Here is a 21,800-nt window from a genome sequence, read left to right as displayed (position 1 = left end):
ACGGTTCGTGGGATCAAGCCCTGCGTCGGGCTCTGTGCTGACAGCTCAGAGCCTGGAACCTGTTTCAGATTCTGTGTCTCCCTCTTCTCTCTGCCTCTCCCCTACTCACGCTGTCTCTCTCCCTCTCTCAGAAATAAAACATTAAAAAAAAAAAAAAAAAGCACAAAGTCTGCACACACAGGTATAGGACGACTACGTCACCATCCGCTGTAAGACACACACCGAAGATTTTAAAATAAAAATGAGAAAAAAAATGCACATCTTAGGAGGGTTGAGATATGGTCTCAGAGGGCCTGTGACAACTCAGAGCACTTTCAACCCTACACGGAAGTCGTCACATTGGAAATGTGCTGCGAGGGCAGCAGCAGAGCACAGCAGGCGTGGCTCTGGCCTGCGTGTACACGCGTGAGTTCTCCGGCACTAACTAGCTGCCTGCCCGCGGGCCCTTCTGTGTCCCAGGCTTCTCGTCTGTAAGATGGTGGCACTGCTAACACCTGTGTCTCGGACTGTGTCTAGGAAGTACCTGTATGAGTAACTATATGGTACTTATTTATATAGGGGCACCTGGGTGGCTCTGTCAGTCGAATGTCCAACTTCGGCTCAAATGGCTCAGATCATGATCTCACAGTTCGAGCCCCGCATCGGGCTCGCTGCTGTCCGTGTAGAGCCTGCTTCTGATCCTCCGTCTTTCTCTGCCCCTCCCTCACTTACATTCTCTCTTTCAAAAATAAATAAATTATTTAAAATAAAATTTTTTTAAATTAAATTTTTTTAAATAAATAAATTAATAAAAGTACTTAGAATCTCTCTAGATCCTTCTTTCCAGGATTGTATATCTAAAAATACGAAAAAAATGTATCATTCTCATGTTTCTCCCTTGTGAGCCAAGAGCAGTGCAACTACATGGTGCTAAACTAGAATACGGAACCTTGAATACAGAGAAGCCAGAAATTTCCCTTCTATGAGCCTAATTCCAAATTTTTAACTGAAATACGTAGCTACCATCTATGTGATGTCATGATAATGCCAGAGGCATACAAGCACCCAGGATGTCCTCTGTAAGTTTTCCTCAGTTCACCCAAAACTGATGGGAAGAAAATTAAAAGGGAAGAGAAAATCAATAAATGATAAGAAGGGGAAAAGGGGGGGCACCTGGGTGGCTTAGTCGGTTAAGCATCCGACTTTCGCTTAGGTCATGACCTTGTGGTTCGTGGGTTCGAGCCCCGCGTCGGGCTCTGTGTTGCCAGCTCAGAGCCTGGAGCCAATTTGAGTCTGTGTCTCCCTCTCTCTCTGGCCCTCCCCTGCTCACACTGTCTCTCTCTCTCTCTCCTAGAAATAAATAAAAAATATTCAAAAAAAAAAGGGGGGTAAAAGGGATCCATTATTTTGCAGAGCCTCCTTCTAATACTTCTGATTACCTGGCTTAGCGAAGTGGTCGTGAGGTCCTTTAAAACTTTTTCCACCTCAAAATTTGAAGAAATGCAGCTGGTTAGTTTAAATGAGTTATACAGTTCTGATTTTCATTATTTCAACTTATTATTTTGTTCCCTAGGAATATTACTGAAAAGCTTCGTTGGGGAATTAGTGAAAAAAGAAAATACACATTCTTTACTGTTTGATTTTTTCTATGCCAATGCCCTCTCCCTCACTTCAATCCTTCACTGTAAGTTGGTTTGAAAACCAAATTCAAAACTTTGCCTGGCTTGGCCACGCACACAGTAAGCGGCAATAAGTCACTGCTTTAATTAAGTTACACTTGTTAGTTCCAGGTTTTAAAGGCAACCATTACATAACCCAGGAAAAACTATAAATTCCTTAGTACCACCTCACTCTCAGTGTTCATAGAGTTCGGCCAGAAGAGTCAAGATGGCCCTCTGTCTCTGAGGGATAAAGGTCCTTTATCTTTTGTGACAGCAAAGATCTGTTTTGTCATTTTGTTTTTCAAGATCCTCTGGGGAAAAAATTCTCAAACTTAGTGATCTGTTTCAGTATTTTAAAACTTCAGATAATATAACATTCTTTACCATCTGCTGGCATTCGTCTTCAAGTCTTTTTTTGATTCTTCTTCTTTTTTTTAATGTAGGATTTATCTCACTAGATACTACATCAAGCCCAGGCACTAATGTGGTTAAATAACTACTCGTTTGAACATCCCCTTCACAATCCTACAGACAACATCTCGGAAACAGGATAAAATGTTTCTCTGATGGGAAAGATTAAAGATTATTCACGACATGGGTTTTATCTGGTCCTGTTTATACAGAATAATTTACCAGCTTTTCCCCATCTTATTCTCCATCTCAAACTTGGCTGGGCACATGGTTTCTGTGGACACGCCTGTTAGGTACCGGCCACAGCACTGAGCACCCAAGGAAACGGCACAGCTGTTGGCCTCTTGAAAGCATCTGTGCTGCTGGAAGACAAGTTTATTAGTTTGGCACTTGGCCTTGAAGAAACAAAGACATTCGCTCAGGTGATCCAGTAAGTGGCCAGTACTAATGGTGGAGGGGGCACAACATTTCAGGGAGGCACCTAAGAAAACGAGGGCAGAAATATTACACCTGTAGGGTCGGGCTCCAGACGATGCCAGGACCTCCAGGAAAAAGAGGAAATCCAGGCCAGACGAAGGCCTCACGGATAACATCGTAATTCAAGAACTGACAAGCAAGTCTAAAAAGAGGTTATCTATGTCCCCTCAGCGGCAGGAGGTCCCAGTCTGTATTTTCATCTGCTATTGGCCAACTCTGCTTCTGCTGCCCCTAATCTCACTGCCCTCTCATCTTGGTATCTGTTGATTCACAGATCCCTTTGAAAACCAGATGAAAGAAATCTCAGGACTCTATCCTCAACATAAATGTGCACGTAGACAAAAGTCTGCCCACAATCCGAACTTTAAGGACCCGTGTTTATGTAGCCTTAAACTCACTCTGAGCTTTTGTCTCGGTTTCTCTAGGTGGCGCTGTGTGTGCCTGCCCCTGCTAAGTACTGATCCCCCCCATAATCTCAATCCAAACTTCCTTCTAAGAGAGCATCTCATTGATTTGGTCTCCCACTACTCAGTGCGCAAAACTGTAATGCCAAGTCCTACATGACGCTAATCCACCCGAGACCAACCACCTCTGCGTCAGGCACCCACGCCCAGTCCAAAAGTGATTACGATGGTAGTGCTGAAGTCACTAGGCATAGCGGTCTAAACTCAAAGGCTGTATTTCTTTTGGTAGAGTCTATAGGAAGAGCAAGTTCCCTCAGAAAAGGGGGATGGCCATGGCAGACATCTGAGTGCAATGGACTTCTCCATGCAGAACAAATGTGATAGGAAAAAAATGGAGGAGATTAAAGTGCAAACCACCACAGATTAAATTATAAAATTTAAGGTTATAAAATTAAAATTATAAAAATTACATGTACATATATACATATATATGTGACTAATGGCTGAAGGGACACCAAAAAAGAAAGGTTAAGGTGGTATAAGGCAGACACTGGAGTTTTACATTTACAATGTATTTTAAGAAAGAAGAGGAATGAGCTGGCAGGAAGAATGAAAGAAGCACACCCCGCTGGACAAAGATAGGTCTAAAGGCCAATGGTGAGGACTCAGGGAGAGAACCCCTGAAGCCCGAGCCAAGGAATCTGGATTTAAGAGACTGTGGGAGACACCACAGATTTTCTAGCAAAACAGACTCATGCGCAGTATAAACCATCTTCAACAGCTCTGTGGGGGACACTGGCACAGGGTGGAAGGGTGTGGAGCAGTCCACCAGCAGTGGACATGGAGCTTCCTCTGCCAATAACTATGGTCATTTTATTTTTAACTTTTAAAAATGTTTATTTTTGAGAGAGATACAGACAGAGCCCAAGTTGGGGGATGGGCAGAGAGAGACACGGAATCCAAAGCAGGTGCCATGCTCTGAGGTGTCAACACAGAGCCTGACATGGGGCTTGAACTCATGAACTACAAGATCATGACCTGGGCTGAAGTTGGATGCTTAACCGATTGAGCCACCCAGGCGCCCCTCGGTGTGGTCATTTTCAATGCACTGTTCTATATCCAAGATAATTATGCTACTCAAACTTGCCTCCCTTTACCTAATACACAAACTCAGACTGCAAGGCTTTTCAAAGTGTCACATATGAAAATCTTAGCAATGCCTTATTTTTACATATGAAGTCCTAAGACCCAAGAGAACACCTATAGGTACAAGAAGGAAAGAAGAGAGGCGCCTGGGTGGCTCAGTCAGTTAAGCGTCCAACTTCGGCTCAGGTCATGAGCTCATGGTTCGTGGATTCAAGCCCTGCATCAGGCTCTGGGTTGACCGCTTGGAGCCTGGAGCCTGCTTTGGATTCTGTGTTTCCCTTTCTCTCTGTCCCTCCGCTGCTCGCACTCTGTCTCTGTCTCTCAAAAATAAGTAAACACTTAAAAAATTTAAAAAGAAAAAAAAAAAAGAAGGAAAGAAGATCTGTGCCATGATGTAGAGTCCTGGAAAGAGGGGAGGGGAACTGGTCTCATTCCAGCATCAACACCGAGACAGAATACTCAGCAAGATAAACAGCAGTTGAACACATAATACAGAAGTGCGTCTCTAAACCAGCTCAGTTCCAAACATGCTAGGCTGAAGCACATGAACACAGAATGTGCCAAACCTCTATCCCAGCAAAACTGAAAATGAGCACAGACTCCTATCTTAAAATGTATATGGCAACACTGTGCTCTCCACGCTAAAAAAGATGAACTGGACTTAGCTGCTAGGGTAAGTTCACTTGGCTATTACGCTATCAAGTTTTGTTTTGTTTTTTTTCTACAAAGCAAGGAAAACAGAATGATTTATAAATACTAAAGACAGACCCTACCATTCACATAAGAACTAGAAAAAGAAAGCATCGCACTTTGGAATTTTTGACCTTATTTGTTGTTGCTGTTGCTTCTTCTGAGAGACCTCAAGATTTGGCAGATACACCTCATTATGCAAAAACATTAAATTACCTTTAAGATGACAGGAAGACCACCCGTAAACTGCAGAGAAAATTTAAGACAGTCCTGGAGCCATCAGTGAGTATATGGCCACACAGGGTTAGGAACTGGAGATAAGAAACTTCTCTCTGGTGTGTCACACAGAATAGTTTCAAGACCATTATGGTGGACCCCAAATTAATCCTTCTGACAATTCCTTTTTGACAGCAATAGTCAAATTACCCGGGGTAATCTGGCAACAAGTGCTATATAGACTTTAATGGCAAGTGGGTGACCTTTACCCAGGGATTCCAAACCCTGGTGTGACTGACAATTCTTTGCTGCTAGAGGCTGCCATGTGTCCTGTAGAACGTGTCCCAGCATCCTGGGCATCCACCCACTAGATGCCACTAGGACACACACCCCTCCCCCACTGTCCCAATCAAAAGGGCCTCTAGAGATGGGGCGGGGGTCGGTGCAAAACTGCTCAACAGAGAACCACTTTAAGGGTACAGGGCAACAGGGACTCCCGAGTGGGAAGTCCTTCACTGCCCCACTCTAGCTACTGTGTTAGGTCATGAAATGAATTAATGTGAGTTAAAAATAGTGATTAGACTATAAATTTACATAACACAATTATCAAGGCTAGGAAAGACTATACTGTATTGTTATTTCAAGGGCTTTACATACAATGAACTTTTTTCNCCACGAATTGCGAGATCATGACCCAAGCGAAAGTCGGACGCTTAACCGACTAAGCCACCCAGGCGCCCCATACTGTATTGTTATTTCAAGGGCTTTACATACAATGAAAATGAGATACATTTCTAAATCAACCTGTTTAAAAATAAACTTTTTATTTCAAATATAACCCATATATAATATTATACAGGACTATCATTTCAGAATTACAAATGTCACAAAGTATTTGCAATGCTTTTCCAATTTGAATATCCAACAGAAGAGTATCTTCACTGCTCAGCTGACAATTCAAACACAACTTTCTCATTACCTTAAAAGAAAATAATCTTTTAATAAACTTACCTTTAACAAGTATTGCTGAAATCATAAAGAGATCCTATAGAAAAGCCAAATGATACCACTTTCCTTGGCCCAGATGTGCACTTTCCCTCTAACCAATAATCCAATTAGTCATTATTCTCACATTGCCATCTATCCATCTGTCCAAAGATTTACTGAACATTTACTATAAATCAGGGATTGCTGCTAAAACTGAATAATAAATGATCTTAAACTCCACCTCTTGAGACATAGAGTCTAAAGAAACAGACAGATGGGAAACCAGGGATTTACCATGCAGTCCAGCAAGGTTTCTGAGCAGAAGCAAACCTGAGATGAGTCTTGTAAGGTGAAAGGAGTAAAGAGAGGACATCACTGTTTTAATATGTTGGCACAGAGAAGGTCTTTTAAAAGCATGACACGGAAACCAGAATCATAGAGGAAAAGTATCAATACACTGGGTGACACAAAAAATATTAACTTCAGTATAATGAATTCTATGGTATAAGCAATGATATAAGGCAAATGACAAAATGGGATGTGACTGGCCAACGCTAAATATCTGAGAGAATAACTGCTAACACACAATGAACTTTTCATTGTGTTTTAATCATTCTAGTCACTGAATTTTCATAAAATATATCATCCTGTTTCAATGAAAGAGGTCCTCTGCATCTCCACACCTTTTATTTTTTAAGTTATTTGGAAGAAATGTACAAGAGTAAATAGCTTACTTTTTTCGCCTGTAGAAAAGGCCGGCCTGTATCACTCTACAGGGAGAAACCTAAAGTTAAATGAGGTATTTGCTCATTTAATGGAATCAAGGCTAAGTCTGAAAAAGGGAAAGCCGTCACATTTTATCACAATACATATATAATGACACAGAAGTAATTTAATTGAATTACTTATTAAGCTGGTTGTGTGTAGGGCAGTGTCCTTAAGAAACTAAGAGTCATTGGGGCGCCTGGGTGGCTCAGTCGGTTAAACGCCCAACTTTGGCTCAGGTCATGATCTCGCGGACCGTGGGTTCAAGCCCCACATCGAGCTCTGTGCTGACGCTAGCTCAGAGCCTGGAGCCTGTTTCAGATTCTGTGTCTCCCTCTCTCTCTGCCCCTCCCCAGCTCGTGCTCTGTCTCAAAAAAATAAATAGATGTTAAAAAACTTAAAACAAAACAAAAAACTAAGTCATTTATCCATCTGGGAGGAGAAAAATTCAGTCTTGACCCTTAGCACCACCATACACAAAAAATGTCAGATTAAAGTGTGAAAGGTAAAACTGATATTCTCAGAAGAAAAAACTTCCACGGCCACAGGGAAGGCAAAATTTTCTTGAACCCAACACAAAAGCCCTAAAGATAAACTGGACTACATTAAAATTAGCAATTTCTACTCATCAAAAGATACCATTAAGAGAAAAAAATAAAAAAGGCAAGCAGTGAGTGGAAGAAGGTATCTGTAAAACATGTATGCAACAAAGGATTTTCGTCTGGAATGCTGAAAGGACTTGTACAAATAAGAGATCGACAAGAGGTAAGTGGGCCAAAGACTTGAAGAGACAACTCACAAATGGCCAGGAGACACATGATAAGACATTCAATTTTGTCAGTCAATGTCAAAATGCAAATCAACACCGCGATGCTCCCCCTGCCCCCCACATTACACTATCAGGATTGCAAGCACCTGGAACTTTCCTCTGTTGTTAAGTAAGAGTGTAAATTAATAGAATCACTTAAATGATGGGCAGTAGGAGATAAACCTATGATCTAGCAATTCCATACCTAGTCAATGCCCATCAAAAGTACATACACGTGTCCACTCAAAGACAGCTGTTCACAGTTGCACTTACGTAAGCCAAACCTAGGAACTGTCCATCCCTAGGAGAAAGGGTGTACAGGCAACGAGAATAAACCACCTACTGTTACACACAGTCGCATCAATAAATCTCTCAAATATACTGTTGAGTGGAACAAGTTAGTCACAGAATAAATACACTGGGTGATGCCATTTATGTAAAATATAAAAACAGGCAAGATGAACCTACTGTGGTTATCTGTGAGGTGGGACAATAATCAACAGAGGCATGTAAGAGGCTTGTGGGGGTCTGGAATATTCTGCTTCTTGATCTTGGTGTTGGGTGGAGACTGGAAATTTATCAAGCTGTGCAGTTAAAGAGTGCACATTTCTGTAGACACATCACATTTCCATAACCAGTTAAAAACGACGACGACCACAGAGAGGTGGCAGAAACCATCTTTGGACAATCTGAACTGGACCACTGAGATAGGACTTTACATCTCTCCTAAGCTCAGTGCTCCAACTAGAGGGTCTGTGAAGAAGCCAGTTCCCGGCATGCTTCAATGTACCGCTTTCCTTCACTTCCCAGTTATATTCCTTCAGACAGATGCCTGCCTTCCGCGTGCAATGCGTGTCAATAAAGTCACTAAGCACCTTATCTGTGCCAATTACTGCGCTGGGCACTGAGGACAGCGACAGATCAGCCACGGTCTGCTCGAGGACCTGACAGGCACGAACCGTGTCTGACCACCTTCCTCCTGCCTTGGCACCCGGCACTGTGTGTGTACAGAGCAGACCCTCCATGAACACCGACTGACCACGTGTACTGACAAGCACCGGAGCACGAGAGGGTACAGATAACACACTGAGAAACGCCACGAGCTCCCAGGACCCAGGACCCGGCCTCACTGAGCGCACGGGCAGGGGAGCGGAGGGGGCAGCCGGGAGGAGACCCGGGGAATGGCTTCCCTGAAGAAGTGGCACAGGCATGTGGTCTGGAAAGGAAGCTCCAGCGGGCACCCACAGGGAGACGTGCAGGAGGTGAGAGACAGAGAGATGAGAGACAGCACAGAGAGACGAGAGACAGCACAAGGCATGGAGGGAGGGAGCCCCAGGGCATGGGAAGCAGTGGCAGCGCTGAGGAGCTGACNGACAGCACAAGGCATGGAGGGAGGGAGCCCCAGGGCATGGGAAGCAGTGGCAGCGCTGATAGCTTCAGGAACAGCTGAAGCTGGGGAACGGGGTGTGGGAAGGAGAAAAGCAAACTTTCTTTTTCAGGAGGTCAGGGCGGAGCTCGGTGGTAGTATTTTCCCAAAGCTCCAAGGACAACTGCTGTTTTGCAGGGATTAGGAATCACGCACTGTACCAAGCTTTCTATTGCACTGTGGACAGACAGGAAGAGGATGGGAAAAGACACACGATTATATGCGCTTTTATTCCCCAGTGAACATTTACTTTTAATTAGTATGTACGTATTTTAGGGTAACTTCAAAATTAAAAGTTGGAATTCATCATAAACCTGAGAAACAAATCCATTTATGAATTTCACTTCAAACTCCCCCTTATTTTGCTAAAATTAAAGTGTGAGGAGAGCCTGGCAGGCTCACTTGCTAGAGCATGTGACTCTCGGTCTCAGGGCTGTAAGCTGAAGGCCCACGCTGGATGCACAATTTACTTTAAAAGATAAATATTTTCTAAAAAACACACGAGTTAATTCAAACTCTGGGCAAGTTAAGCACACGGAGCTTCCATTTTCTCATTTGTAATGAGAAACTTAAAACAAATGACTCATAAGGAATCGCTTTTTGACTCTGACATGGCAAATTTCCACCTGTGACAATTTTAGGAACAAGAATTTGTGATGAGCATGTGAATTCTTTTACCTCCCACTGCCTGCAGGAGGCATCAAAAATCCCTTACTGAAAGCATTCTGTGGCTACTTTTTCTACTGACTATGTCTAATTCACTGGACATTTAACATCCAGAAAAAGAGATGCTGAGTCAAAAACCCCAGAGTTTTGCTCTGTGCTGTGGGTAACTGATGAGATCATCTGTATTTCTTTCAGACCAACAGTAGCAAAGTCACTACCATGTGACCCAAACGCATCGCCCCCAGCTACAATGCTGTAGTAAAATAACACATGCTAATTTGTCTGGTCAGGAAACTGAAAAGCATGGGAGCTTGAGGGAGCTTGTGGATTTCAACAGCCCGTTGATTCTGCAGATGCAGCTTTGTAAATAAACCCCAATTTTCTCCTATAGCACTTTTTATAACAGCAGTGCCAACTACCTTCCTTTGGCAAGCTCCTGCAGAATTCCAGAGGTGCTGTCTGACCACAATCAGGCTGAGGCACCGAGTTGAGGAACGATTAATCACAGATGAATTCGCTTCTTGTTTCTTTTCTGACATTTCCGAACCCTTTCTGATGTTTCAACTATCTGATGTCTGGCCATGTCACGCTACCAGAGCAGACTGCCTGAAGTCACTGTTTACTCTGGCCCACAGACAAGTCTGGATAAGAATTTAGTCAAAACGCCTCTTTGGGATCACAGAATGGTCTTACGGCAGCACTCTAAGAAACAACACGGAGAAGGAATTTTAAAACCTACACCTACCATCATTTCTATTTACTCCAATTTTTATTTTTAAGGAAATTAAACAGTTTTAAAACGTATGGGAAGGGGTCAAACTGGAAGAAGATAAACTAAGCTTTACATGTAAATATTAAACATTTTGGAAACACAGGAAAATTCATTTAAAAATACTTAGAAAACAAACCAAACAGATTTAAACCAACAGCTCAATTTTGTAAAGTATATAAAATAATACTATATGGCTGTACACGTATATAAACCATATAGCATATGTATATAAACTACATAATGCATACATAAAATACATAAACACAAAGCAGCAGCCCAGGCCCTAGTCGTTAGGCAGGAGGGAGAGAAAGCCTTCTCCCGCGTTCGCCCTCTGCAAGGCCCTGTGCGCCAGGAAGCGACTCCTCCCATCTCCAAGCAGAGTTGCGCGCGGTCCTGTTCCCTGCCCCTCGCCAGTGGCGGGCAGGGGCACAGACAAGAGGCACAACCAACAAGCAGAGTGAGTGAGGAGAGCCCGGAGGTTTCCTGGTAAGAGATACAGACAACCTCACGCACGTCGGGAGCGCTACTGTCAAACAAAACCAGAAAATAACAAGTGTGGGCGAGAATGTGGGGAAATCAGAACCTGTGTGCACAGTCACTATGGAAACCAGCATGGTGGGTCTTCAAAAAATCAAACATAAAATTACCATATCATCCAGCAATTCCACTTCTGGGAAGATACAGCAAAGAACTGAAAGCAGAAACCGACCAAATATTTGCACACCCGTGTTGCTAGCAGCATTACTCACAATTGCCAAAAGGTGGGAGTATCCCAGTGTCCGTCAGCAGACTGACGCGTGAACAAAACGTGGCGTATGTGTACACGGAATATTATTTGCCTTAAAAAGGAATGAAATTCTTACACTTGCTACAACATGGATGAACCCTGAGGACATGACGCTAAGTTACTAAGCCGGTCACAGAAAGATATAGATACTGCATGACTCCAGTGACAGGAGGCACCTCGCAGAGTCAAATTCAGAGACAAAAGTAGCATGTGGTCACCAGGGGTGGGGGGGCGGAGAGGGAGCCGGAGCTACTGTTTAAGAGACACAGAGTGTCTGTTTTGCAAGCTGAAAGTTCTGGAGATGGAACCGGGTAGTGGCTGCACAGCCATATGAACAGGTACTTCAAAGCCCTAAACCCTACCCTTCAGAATGGTTAAGATGGTCAATTTTGTTAACATATATTTTACAATTAAAAATATTTGTGAAGAAAAAGAGAGGCACATGAGAGGACATTGCTCTTTTCTGATTCTAGCCACCGCTAACGGCCTGTGATGCCCAAAGGGGAAGCAGCTACCTTGGCACCTGGAAGACAAGCGTCACTGAGTTTGGCAGCCAGAAAGCTGCACCCTCCCCGCCCGCTGTGGCAGGAGAACTCCTCCAGGGAGACACTCTTCTAGGTTGAAAACAAAATTTCTATTTACATCAGCCAGCTCCTGAGTCCCCAAACTGGTACTAATTTATGCTACAACTGTACCGAATCCCATGAACATGGCTGTGATTATTACAACAGTTTATATGAACAATAATAACATATCAAGAAATTTCCTTTCATTAATGACTATTTTCAGCTCTCATTCAATTCATCTGTGACTATCCTGTGCCTCACCTCTAAGACTACAGGCACAGACAAAATACATCCTACATGGGGCACCTGGGTGGCTCGGTTGAGGGCCCGACTTTGGCTCAGGTCACAATCTCGCGGTTCTGGAGTTCAAGCTGTGCATTGGGCTCACTGCTGTCAGCGCAGAGCCTGCTTCAGATCCTCTGTCTGAAGCAGAGGATTCCTCTCTCTCTTTGCATTCCTTCCTCAGTTGTGCTGTCTCTCTCTCAAAAATAAATAAACATTAAAAAAAAAAAAAAACCCATATGGGAGCACCTGGGTGGCTCAGTCAGTTAAGCGTCATGATCTTGCAGTTTTTGAGTTGGAGCCCTGCCCTGGTCTCTGTGCTGACAGCTCGGAGCCTGGAGCCTGCTTCAGATTCTGTGTCTCCCACTCTCTCTGCCCCTCCCCTGCTCACACTCTGTCTCTCTGTATCTCTCAAACAAACAGTAAAAAAAAAATTTTTTTTAACATTATCTTACTATGGAATATTTTTGTAAATCAATCTTTACACACCCACACAAATAGAAAATCAAAACAATTCATTAAAAATGCAATTTAGGGAATGTGATGCACAAAAATATAAGTGCCATAAACTAGCTAACCACGCACACTCTGAGAGGAGAACTTACGGCAATGTGTGCCATCTACATAACTATGAAGATGCCACACGGTGATTTTCACCTTGCGGTGTTCAGTGCTAGCAGCACAAGCAAAATCAACACTCATCATCATGTCAAGAAACGCACTGTAGGCTTGAGTCGGGGTAGTAAGTGAAATGCCTTACAAAGATGACTTCTCCGAAGCCAACTGGGCACATCTCTAGGTATGACCACATATGGAAATGAAGTGACTTTGCAAAAACTCTCCCACACTGAGCCATCACAAACTTCTCAGATTAGTTCAGCTCAATTCAGCGTCAATTCTGAGTCTGCACAGCTCAACACAGAATGATTTCTATCTACATGGACATCCCCACCTCTATCTAAGTGATCTCCATCCTGTAACATGTGGTTCAGTCATCTGTTGCTGAGTAATAAACCATTCCAAATCTTAGAGGCTGAAAACCACATTACTTTATTATTCTCATGATCCTGTGAGTTGGCTTCAGCTCAGTTAGGTGGTTCTTCTGCCGAGATCTCTCAGGCTCAATCAGGGTGGCTGCATTCAGCCAGAATCTCGGCTGGGGCTAAAACCCCCATGACGCCCCTGGCTGGCCTCTCTCTCTAGCAGCAGTTGGCCCTTTTACATGATGATGGCTGGCCCCCACAGCACAGGAAGGGGCAGCGGCCGGCCCTCTGAAGGCCTGGGCCAGAAGCTCTGGTCAGTTAATATTCCATGTACCCCGTTAGTTAGTGCAAGTCACAAGGCCAGTCCAATCCAGGGAAACAGAATCTACTTCTGATGGACGTAACTGCACGCACACACCGGGTGAGGGGAGCTGATGATGACACCCTTGGAAACCATCTGCCGAGCTGTGGTCCTCCCTACACATGACGATAAACTCGTCACCTCAGCATGCCTTCGTGAAAACTCATTACTCAATAAAAAGGGAGCAGGTAAAGCCTACTCTTCTGTGTCTCCTGGACCTGCTGTTAAATGCTTGCATCTGTTCTACCTCATATACTAAGTGTACTGTATGGGAAAGGCTGTAACTGGACATGTCCAAATCGACACAAGAAAATCTAACTGAAACAGGACTCTGGTTTTAGGTACAGGGCAGTACCACTGGGCACCATGTCACGTGCCATGCAATTATTATCTACCTGCCCCTTGGCTGTGACCTCCATCAGGGCAGAGGCATCCACACTGTTTCCAGCTGTATTCCCGTTGTCTAGAGGATTCCAGGCATCTAAGACACTGCTCCTTCTCAGTTACTAAAAATATTCCTCTTTGAAAATATATTCCTTCTTTTTTAAAAAATATGTTTATTTTTGAGAAACAGAGAGACAGCATGTGCAGGGGAAGGGCAGAGAGAGGGGGAGACACAGAATCCGAAGCAGGTCCCAGGCTCTGAGCTGTCAGCACAGAGCCTGATGTGGGGCTTGAACCCACAAACCAGGAGATCATGGCCTGAGCTGAAGTCGGATGCTTAACCGACTGAGCCACCCAGGCGCCCTTCCTTCTTTCTTTAATACCAGAGAGAAAACGCTTCTGTAGATTTTTCAATGTGGCAAAAACATGCCATTACTAATGCTTTAAACACTTAGCTATGGTCCAAGTAAGAAGATATACTTTTAACTATTATTGTAGTTAGATGCTAACTTTACCCTCACTAAATCTTGAAAACCACAGACTGTGTAATAGTGTGCAATTCATTTTCTGTGAATTATCTTTTGTTGGAGTCTAGTTCTGGACCTTCAAATTGCAACATGAAACATTCATGCCAGAGCCAACATCTACCTTCCAATTCTGAACAGCATGTTTCCAACTGAGAATTCCCACTTTTATAAGCAGCTGTGCTATTCCTTCATAACTGAGAGTTCTCATTTGCTGAAAATATAATAAAATATCCTCTGTGAAATGAAAATATCTATAAATGGAACAAAACAGCCCTGTTACTGTGCCCACAAACATCTGAGCTCAGACTTTTTCGGCACCAAATGGACAAGACCAAAACGAAGAGACACCCTGTGGCACAACACGGGATGGGCTCCTGAGACATGCACCGCTCTGTAGCACCAACCCCAACAGAGTTCAGTCCCACTTTCCTCCAGACCAAAGGCAAGTGTCCACAATTCTACAAATTTCCATAAAGGGAGGCAGAACTGGTATACACTAGCATAAGCCTCTGCTTTTCCCCAGCATCTGAACTAAACTAAGAAGTCTGGCTAATAGCGCAAGCAGGCCACTTAGAAATGTGGGTACCATTTATCAGCATATAAACACCCTTGACAGGTCTCAACCAAAGCACAGGTAATGATTCTGTGCATGCTACCCAACTGGGTAGGTGCTATCAGTGCAAGAAGCTTCTGTACTCAAGTTGGGGTAAAAACACAATATATCTTGGGATGTCTGGCTAGCTGTTGGTAGACCATACAACTCTTAATCTCAGAGTTGTGAGTTCAAGCCCCATATTGGGTTTAGAGCTTACTTAACAACAACAACATAGCTCATTTCTATATCATCCCATTTTATAGCTGCAAAAACCAAGGCCAGCTACAGTTAAGCAACTTCTCCAAAGTGTTACACACTCCTGTACCACCACCTCCCTTTGATATTAGAGTGCTTATCATTACTCCATGATATCCAGTCATATTCCATTAGAACTGCCTGGGTGTCTTTACTAAGATCCAACCTACCTGCAAAGCAGAAGCTGTCCTAGTCACACTCAGTAAATATTTGTTAAACAAATGAAGGAGTTTCTCACTATTCTACATGCTTCTTGACCCTCAGCACTAGTATTTCTTCTCATTAATTCAACAAATGTCTATTAAAAGTTAACCATCTACTGTGTGGCAGGCACAATGCTACATACTAGGCATACACGATGAAAATAAACATCATGAGAGTCTCACAAACATATGCACATGAGATAGACATGAATTTTTGGAAGAACTCCTCCCCATTTCTCCCCCACACTGGGGCATACACACACACACACACACACACACACACACACACACACACTCTCTCTCTCTCTCTCTCTCTCTCTCTCTCTCTCTCCTCTCAAAAAAAAAAAAAGTTCCACAGGTAATCCTAAAATATAGCCAAGACGGATGACAACAGCAACTCCAAAGCAAAGCAGCAGTGCACCTTGATCTGGCCCTGAAATGGTCCCTCATCTTGGCTGACTTCCTATCAATCAAATCTCAGCCTAAATATTACTCCTCAGAGTGGCTCTCCCTGACTCTACTCTAAAGGAGCCACACACACCTAGTATTTGCCGCATAACCCAGTGCTTATTCCTGACATTTGTCTTTTTAACCTGCTGTAGGTCTTCCAATAGAATGGAAGTTCCTTGAGACTAGGGATCTTGCTACATTTCCAGTAAGAACTCAGGTAAGTATTGTAAGAATGAACAAAAAAAGTAAGCCAGAGGACAGGTAAGCATGGGAGTATCTCTTATGGAAATGGAATTTTAAAACATAATATCCTGAAGCTGTAATTCTGACAAATTTCAGTTGGGTATGATTAAGCCAGACTGACTGAATGACCTAGAGAACAGTTTTTAATTCTTAACTAAAAACTAGATACAAGCCAGATGTCTATTTCCAAGCAGAGATCTACCTCAGAAGGAGAATGAAGAATACAGTATTTATTCTGGACTGGATTCAACAAAGGTGGGATTCAAAGTCTTCATGCAGAGGAAGGGGGGGGAGGGTGGGTGATGAAAATATGGTCACCATTTCCATAAATAACAAAACAACAAAAAACGAAATAGGTTAAAATATGGAGCAATTAAGATCTGAGCTCAGGCATAAAGGAATACTCGCTGAGGGAAATCCTGTGACACCAGAGTAGCCATTACAAATGAGAAGTCAAAGTGAAATTTCTGTAGGTTCCTAAGACTGGCATAAAAATACTTCTGTTTAGAAGAGTCATGCACAAGTACACAAAGGAAGATGACTATACAAGATGGCTAGAATTTTCTTCTGATTGTTATTATTGCACTACAATATCTACAGTATCTGAGTTTCCTACGCTGAGCTTATTTAGATCTGGACACAAAAATGAGCTAGAAGGAAAAGACACTAGTAAAAACAGTACCAAGTTAAGTATTTTTGGAAAACAGAAATATGTCCATGCTTTTCCTTCTTCATAGAATATATGCTTAGTGGCGCCTGGGTGGCTCAGTCAGTTAAACATCCAATTTCGGCTCAGGTTATGATCTCAAGGTTCGTGGGTTAGAGCTCCGCGTCGGGCTCTGTGCTGATGGCTCAGAACCTGGAGCTGCTTCACATTCTGTGTCTCCCCCCCGCCCCGTCCCTCCCCTGCTTGTGCTCTGTCTTTCCCTCTCATAAAATAGACATTACAAAAAAATTTTTTAAAGAATATATCAACTAAATTATATTTATTTACAAATTAAAAAAAATTTTAAAACAATGTATCAACTAAATTAATCATTGAGGCATAAAAGAAATACTTGAGTATTAAATTCACAAGTTACCTATGATGTACACTGAAATATGAGATGAAATGCCAGCAGGGTGCCTTGACCAGACTGCCTGGGCTGTCAGCATAAAACCAGCAAGGGAATGGGTATCACCCTCCTTTCAAAGCCAGTTCTACTTTTAGAAGCCACAGCTTCTAACAATGCAAGCATCCCTTCCCTGTACGTTCCATACTTAACCTCAACACTCTGGCACCACTTTTGTTCATTCCCACATATAGTTAATCACCAAGTTTTATAGAATATTCCTTTGTATAGGGGAAAAAAAAAAAAAGAAACAGAGGGAGGGGAAATTTACAGATTAAAAAGATTTAAGAGACCTATCAAGCAACTGAATGGGCTTTGTTTAGGTTCTAAGTCAAACTGCAAAAAATATGAGACAGTATCAGGAAATAGAACACCAACTAGATACAGAAAGGTACTTAGAAATATTGTTAATACTTTAGAGGTGTGATGATGAGACTGGGAGTATATTTTCAAAATGTTCTGGTCTTTTAGAAAGACACACCACACCATGAACAGATGAAATGATATTCTGGATTTGTTCCAAAATAATTCAAAAGATGATGGAGGTAGGAATGGGGATGAAAGAAGAGATGAAACAAGAGGCACTGATTGGCTGAAGCTGGATAATGGTACATAGGGGTTCAATTACACTTTTCAATTTGGTCCTTCAGCATCCTCTGGTTACCCTTTTTTAAAAATTTTTAATGGGCCTACCCCCCACACAAGCCCTTACTTACCTACTCCTTCTCTTTGCTCTGTGCTTCCCAACAGGCCTACTCTACACCAGGCCACTTACTGAACCACTGGCCTGACCTGTTCTCATGTAAAATACTCCCAACCTTCATGTAGATTACAAATTTTAAGAGGAAGATTCATGTTTACATCTTTTTGCCTCTTCAGAGCTTAAAGCAGTGTTCTAAGTAGAGCAAAGGTGTTTGGTTACTGCTTTTAAGGTGGGCGGGATGTAGGCAGTTTGCTCCTTCACACTGTTCTGTGCTTCCCGGAGTTTTTACACACAGTGGGCTACTAATCTTTGGGAAACATCAAAGAGTTTCATTAAAGAGAATATGAAAGGTAAAACTATTTTAAAAGGGAAATTCTGAAATACAGTTAAATCTCGCAATAGTGCAATGAATTACAAACTCAGAGCAGTAATCGCCGTGGTTCTCCCTACAGAAAGCTTCATTTCTGAGGCAGCAAAGCATTATCCTTAATTAACCCATTTGTCTCCCATTCAAATTCTGTGCCCTGAGACAAAAATCATATTAAAGATTCATTTTTCTATAGTGAAAACCTTATAAATATGTGCATTACTATTATTGTTTTTAGCTGAAAACACCTCACTGCTTACATCGAGCTCCAATTTTTCTGGACTGTGACGGGGTCCAAAGGAAACAAAGCTAAAACAGCAGGGAGGGAAAAAATAAATGGAGGGTGGGGGAAGGGTTAGGATACACCCAGAAATGGTAGATTCCTAGTGGGCGTGCAGTGCTACCCCAAGTAGCAGGGCCCTGCTGAATGTTCCAGAAGAGCTGAGATTTTTATTATTTTGGTTATTTTCTACAGATTAACCTGTATTAGGCAAATATTAAGCACCTATGTGCCCAGCAGTGTTCTAAGTCTAAGCCATAAACAAGCTAGAGTCCGTGAAAAGTTCATGGAATAATTCATGACATACATTAGAAATATACAACCAAGTTAACCTAAAATGAGGAGAAACCATGAAAGCACTCACTTTCATGAAATGTATCTACAGCAGACACACGTGAAAATCAGCCTTACCTTATATTTCATCTTGGGACATGAATGAATGTAGAAACCCATATAATAATAGCTGAGTTGAGATGTTTTCTGATGAAGCTGCCTCGTAAAAGCAATTTCTCTGCCAAAAGAAGAATAAAGAGGAAGGTACAGTTAAATCTAGTTCCTATACTCCAAGTACTATGTAATTTGATATCAAATATCTGATGAGATCTGAAATTCTGATACTAGGCTATTAAGAAACTCCAAGTGCTGAAAGAAAAACAATTTCAAAAATATTGTAAGATAACTTTTACTAAAGAAACATATAACAACACTAAATTAGTTGGAGCAAATGCATTTAAGTTCATGTTTTACACTTTACTGAGCATATTAATTGACCAAAAATTCAAACAGCATAAAAATAAATACATCTATTTAATATATTACTCATTATCCCCTGGAGTTCTCAAAAGACTGGGTTTATCAAGTTAAAAACAGTGTAACGGATTTTATAAAACTCAAAACCAACACATTTCCGGGAAAATGACACTGATTACAACCATTTACATGTACATCTTTGCAAGGGTGTCAGTTGTAGAACTCTCTCCTACATGTACATGCTACTCTCTAATATTTATTTTCCCTGAAACTAAAGAGTGGAAATAAACTATGCTAGCTCACCACTTCTGTTCTGCTGGCCTACGCAAGGATTAACTGAACAAAGAAGCTGTCAGCAGTGACCATGCTTGGAGTGGTTTTCGTTTGCATCTGGGTAAATCTGGCCACAAAACTTCATCCTACTTGCCCAAGTGAATGACTGGCTGCACTTAAGAGTTTTAAGCAAAACTTCAGTACATTTCTGAACTAAGACAAAGTTGTTTGTTTTGTTTTTATGTTTGTTTCTTGAAGATTTTCTTTTCCTTCCTCCCTCCCTCCCTCCCTCCCCCTCTCTCTCCCTTCCTTCCTCTTTTGTAGCAATGAATGCTTGAAATGGAAGTGAACAGTCTGTGCATTTTGCAAGTTCAAATTCAAAGCACTGAAAGGTTGTGACCCTACAAATTCATCTACAAAATAAAAGTATTTCTAAATCCAAGCAGATGAAACAGTATTAGGCTACAACAGAATAAATCCTACCATTCCTAGAGCTATCCACTCCGAGGTTCAAAGTGAGGAAGAACGCACCGACGCGGCCACCGCAGGACCGCCGGTGCGGACAAGGACGGCCCAGCCACCACGGCATTCTGTCTGGTCCTGCGCTGCCCCTCCGCTCCCACAGCTGTTCAGGCCCAAACCTACAGCATCCTCAGCTGTTCTCCTCTCACCCCCACGTCCGACCTCGACATCCAGCCGGCTCTGTCTCCAAAATGTACCGTTGAGTCTGACCGCTTCTCACGATGTGCACCTCAGCCGTGTGGTCCAAGCCAGCATTACAGCTCTGCTGGCTTCACTGCAAGTCTCCTGACTGGCTGGCTTCCCTGGGTCCCCTTCCGCCCCCTATAAACCCCGCAGACTGGTTCATGTCGTTTTTGTACAATATTCAGGTCAGGTAACCTCCCTGTATCTTACCCTCAGACTTTTGTACAGCTGTCACTTGACAGGTCTTTCCTGACCACCCTATTCAAAAATGACCTCACCCCAGCACTGTGACTATTTTTGTCACAGCATAACGGAGTACCTCAATTCATGTTGTTGCTATTCTAATTTATGGACTGCTTTGACAAAGCTGGAAACCCTGTCTTACTACTTCTATGACTCGTGCCCAGGACACATAGATTCTTCTCAAATAAATATGTTAAACAAATTAACTCATTTCTAAAATTCACCTTGCTAATAACAAAACATAAATTAATGCCACATTCGTGATCCCCAATCCAAACATGTTTTAAATCTACAGACCAGGTTATATAAAATCCATACTGATTATACATTAAAATACAAACACTATCACTGTAAATTGCCTTAAGAAATTGAAGGAATGGGAGGACACTAAACGGGTTTCCCTGAAATACACTATAATCAATAACAGGATTGGCAATTTACAACCTACTCTCCCCAATTCTGCTTCGAAATGTCAATCTCCTGGCTGTGCCTTTCCTCTTCCATAAACTCAGCAACTCACATTCCCCAGACCGCCACACACAAGCGACAAGGCTGTAATCCAGCGCCAACTTCCCCACTCTCCGGTGGCAGCAATGCTCCTGCTCTCAGGCTCCCTCGCTTCCTCCTCAAAGTCTCCAGCTCTAGCACTTCTAGAGATCGACCAAACAGTAAACAGAACTCTTTACGAGGTTGCTGGGAACTGATTATTTACCATCTCGGATGCAGCAGGACTTCTGTATCTCCTAGTTTACTGGGGGCATGAAATGATATTTCATACATAGGCTGGGATTCACTATGTGGGAATAAATATTCATAATGTTTACCTGAGAAGTCTAAACAAATCCATAAGCTTCATGCTGTAAAGTGGTAGATACAAAAATAAAATAAGAAGGAAAATGGCAATGACTGTACAAAGTGTTGACTGATCTGGGTACAAGGAAAAAGTAGCTTTTTTGAAATAAATATACCCTTCTAAGGTTATAATATGTAAATGCTTTAAATTATCAATTTCAATTTCACTGATGCCATCAGGAGTCATAAATATTCTTAATTAGCCCATACAAAAATGCAATTAAATACATAAGAAAAATGAAGGAATATTACAGGGATCAGTTGTAAACACTGTATAATTGTGAATCTGCTATAACTTAGCATTAAGAGATGGATCAGGTTGAAAATACCAAGATGGAAATTTTTCTTTATATTATGGCCCACTGAAACACACAAAATCTATTATGGGCCAGATTTTTCATAAAAAACAAATAGTAATTAAATAAAAATACCAACTCTTCCAATTATATAATTCAGAAAGAAGTACATACA

General features: G+C 42.2%; 1 protein-coding gene across 8 annotated transcripts in view; it reads right to left on the bottom strand.

Moving 5' to 3' along the window:
- ATE1 (arginyltransferase 1) overlaps positions 1-21,800 on the bottom strand; it is a 145,757-nt gene that overhangs the window by 52,442 nt on the left and 71,515 nt on the right. For all 8 annotated transcript variants that reach the window (XM_077779530.1, XM_077779533.1, XM_077779534.1 and 5 more), the window contains one exon: positions 18,918-19,017. In XM_077779530.1, the coding sequence (XP_077635656.1) occupies positions 18,918-19,017 (100 nt within the window). The remainder of the gene's footprint in view (positions 1-18,917; positions 19,018-21,800) is intronic.

The sequence above is a fragment of the Crocuta crocuta genome, unplaced genomic scaffold (genome assembly GCF_008692635.1).
Source record: "Crocuta crocuta isolate KB4526 unplaced genomic scaffold, BGI_CrCroc_1.0 scaffold138, whole genome shotgun sequence".
Classification (NCBI taxonomy): domain Eukaryota; kingdom Metazoa; phylum Chordata; class Mammalia; order Carnivora; family Hyaenidae; genus Crocuta; species Crocuta crocuta.
Note: the sequence above shows the minus strand (reverse complement) of the source record. Positions and strands in the feature narration are given on the sequence as shown.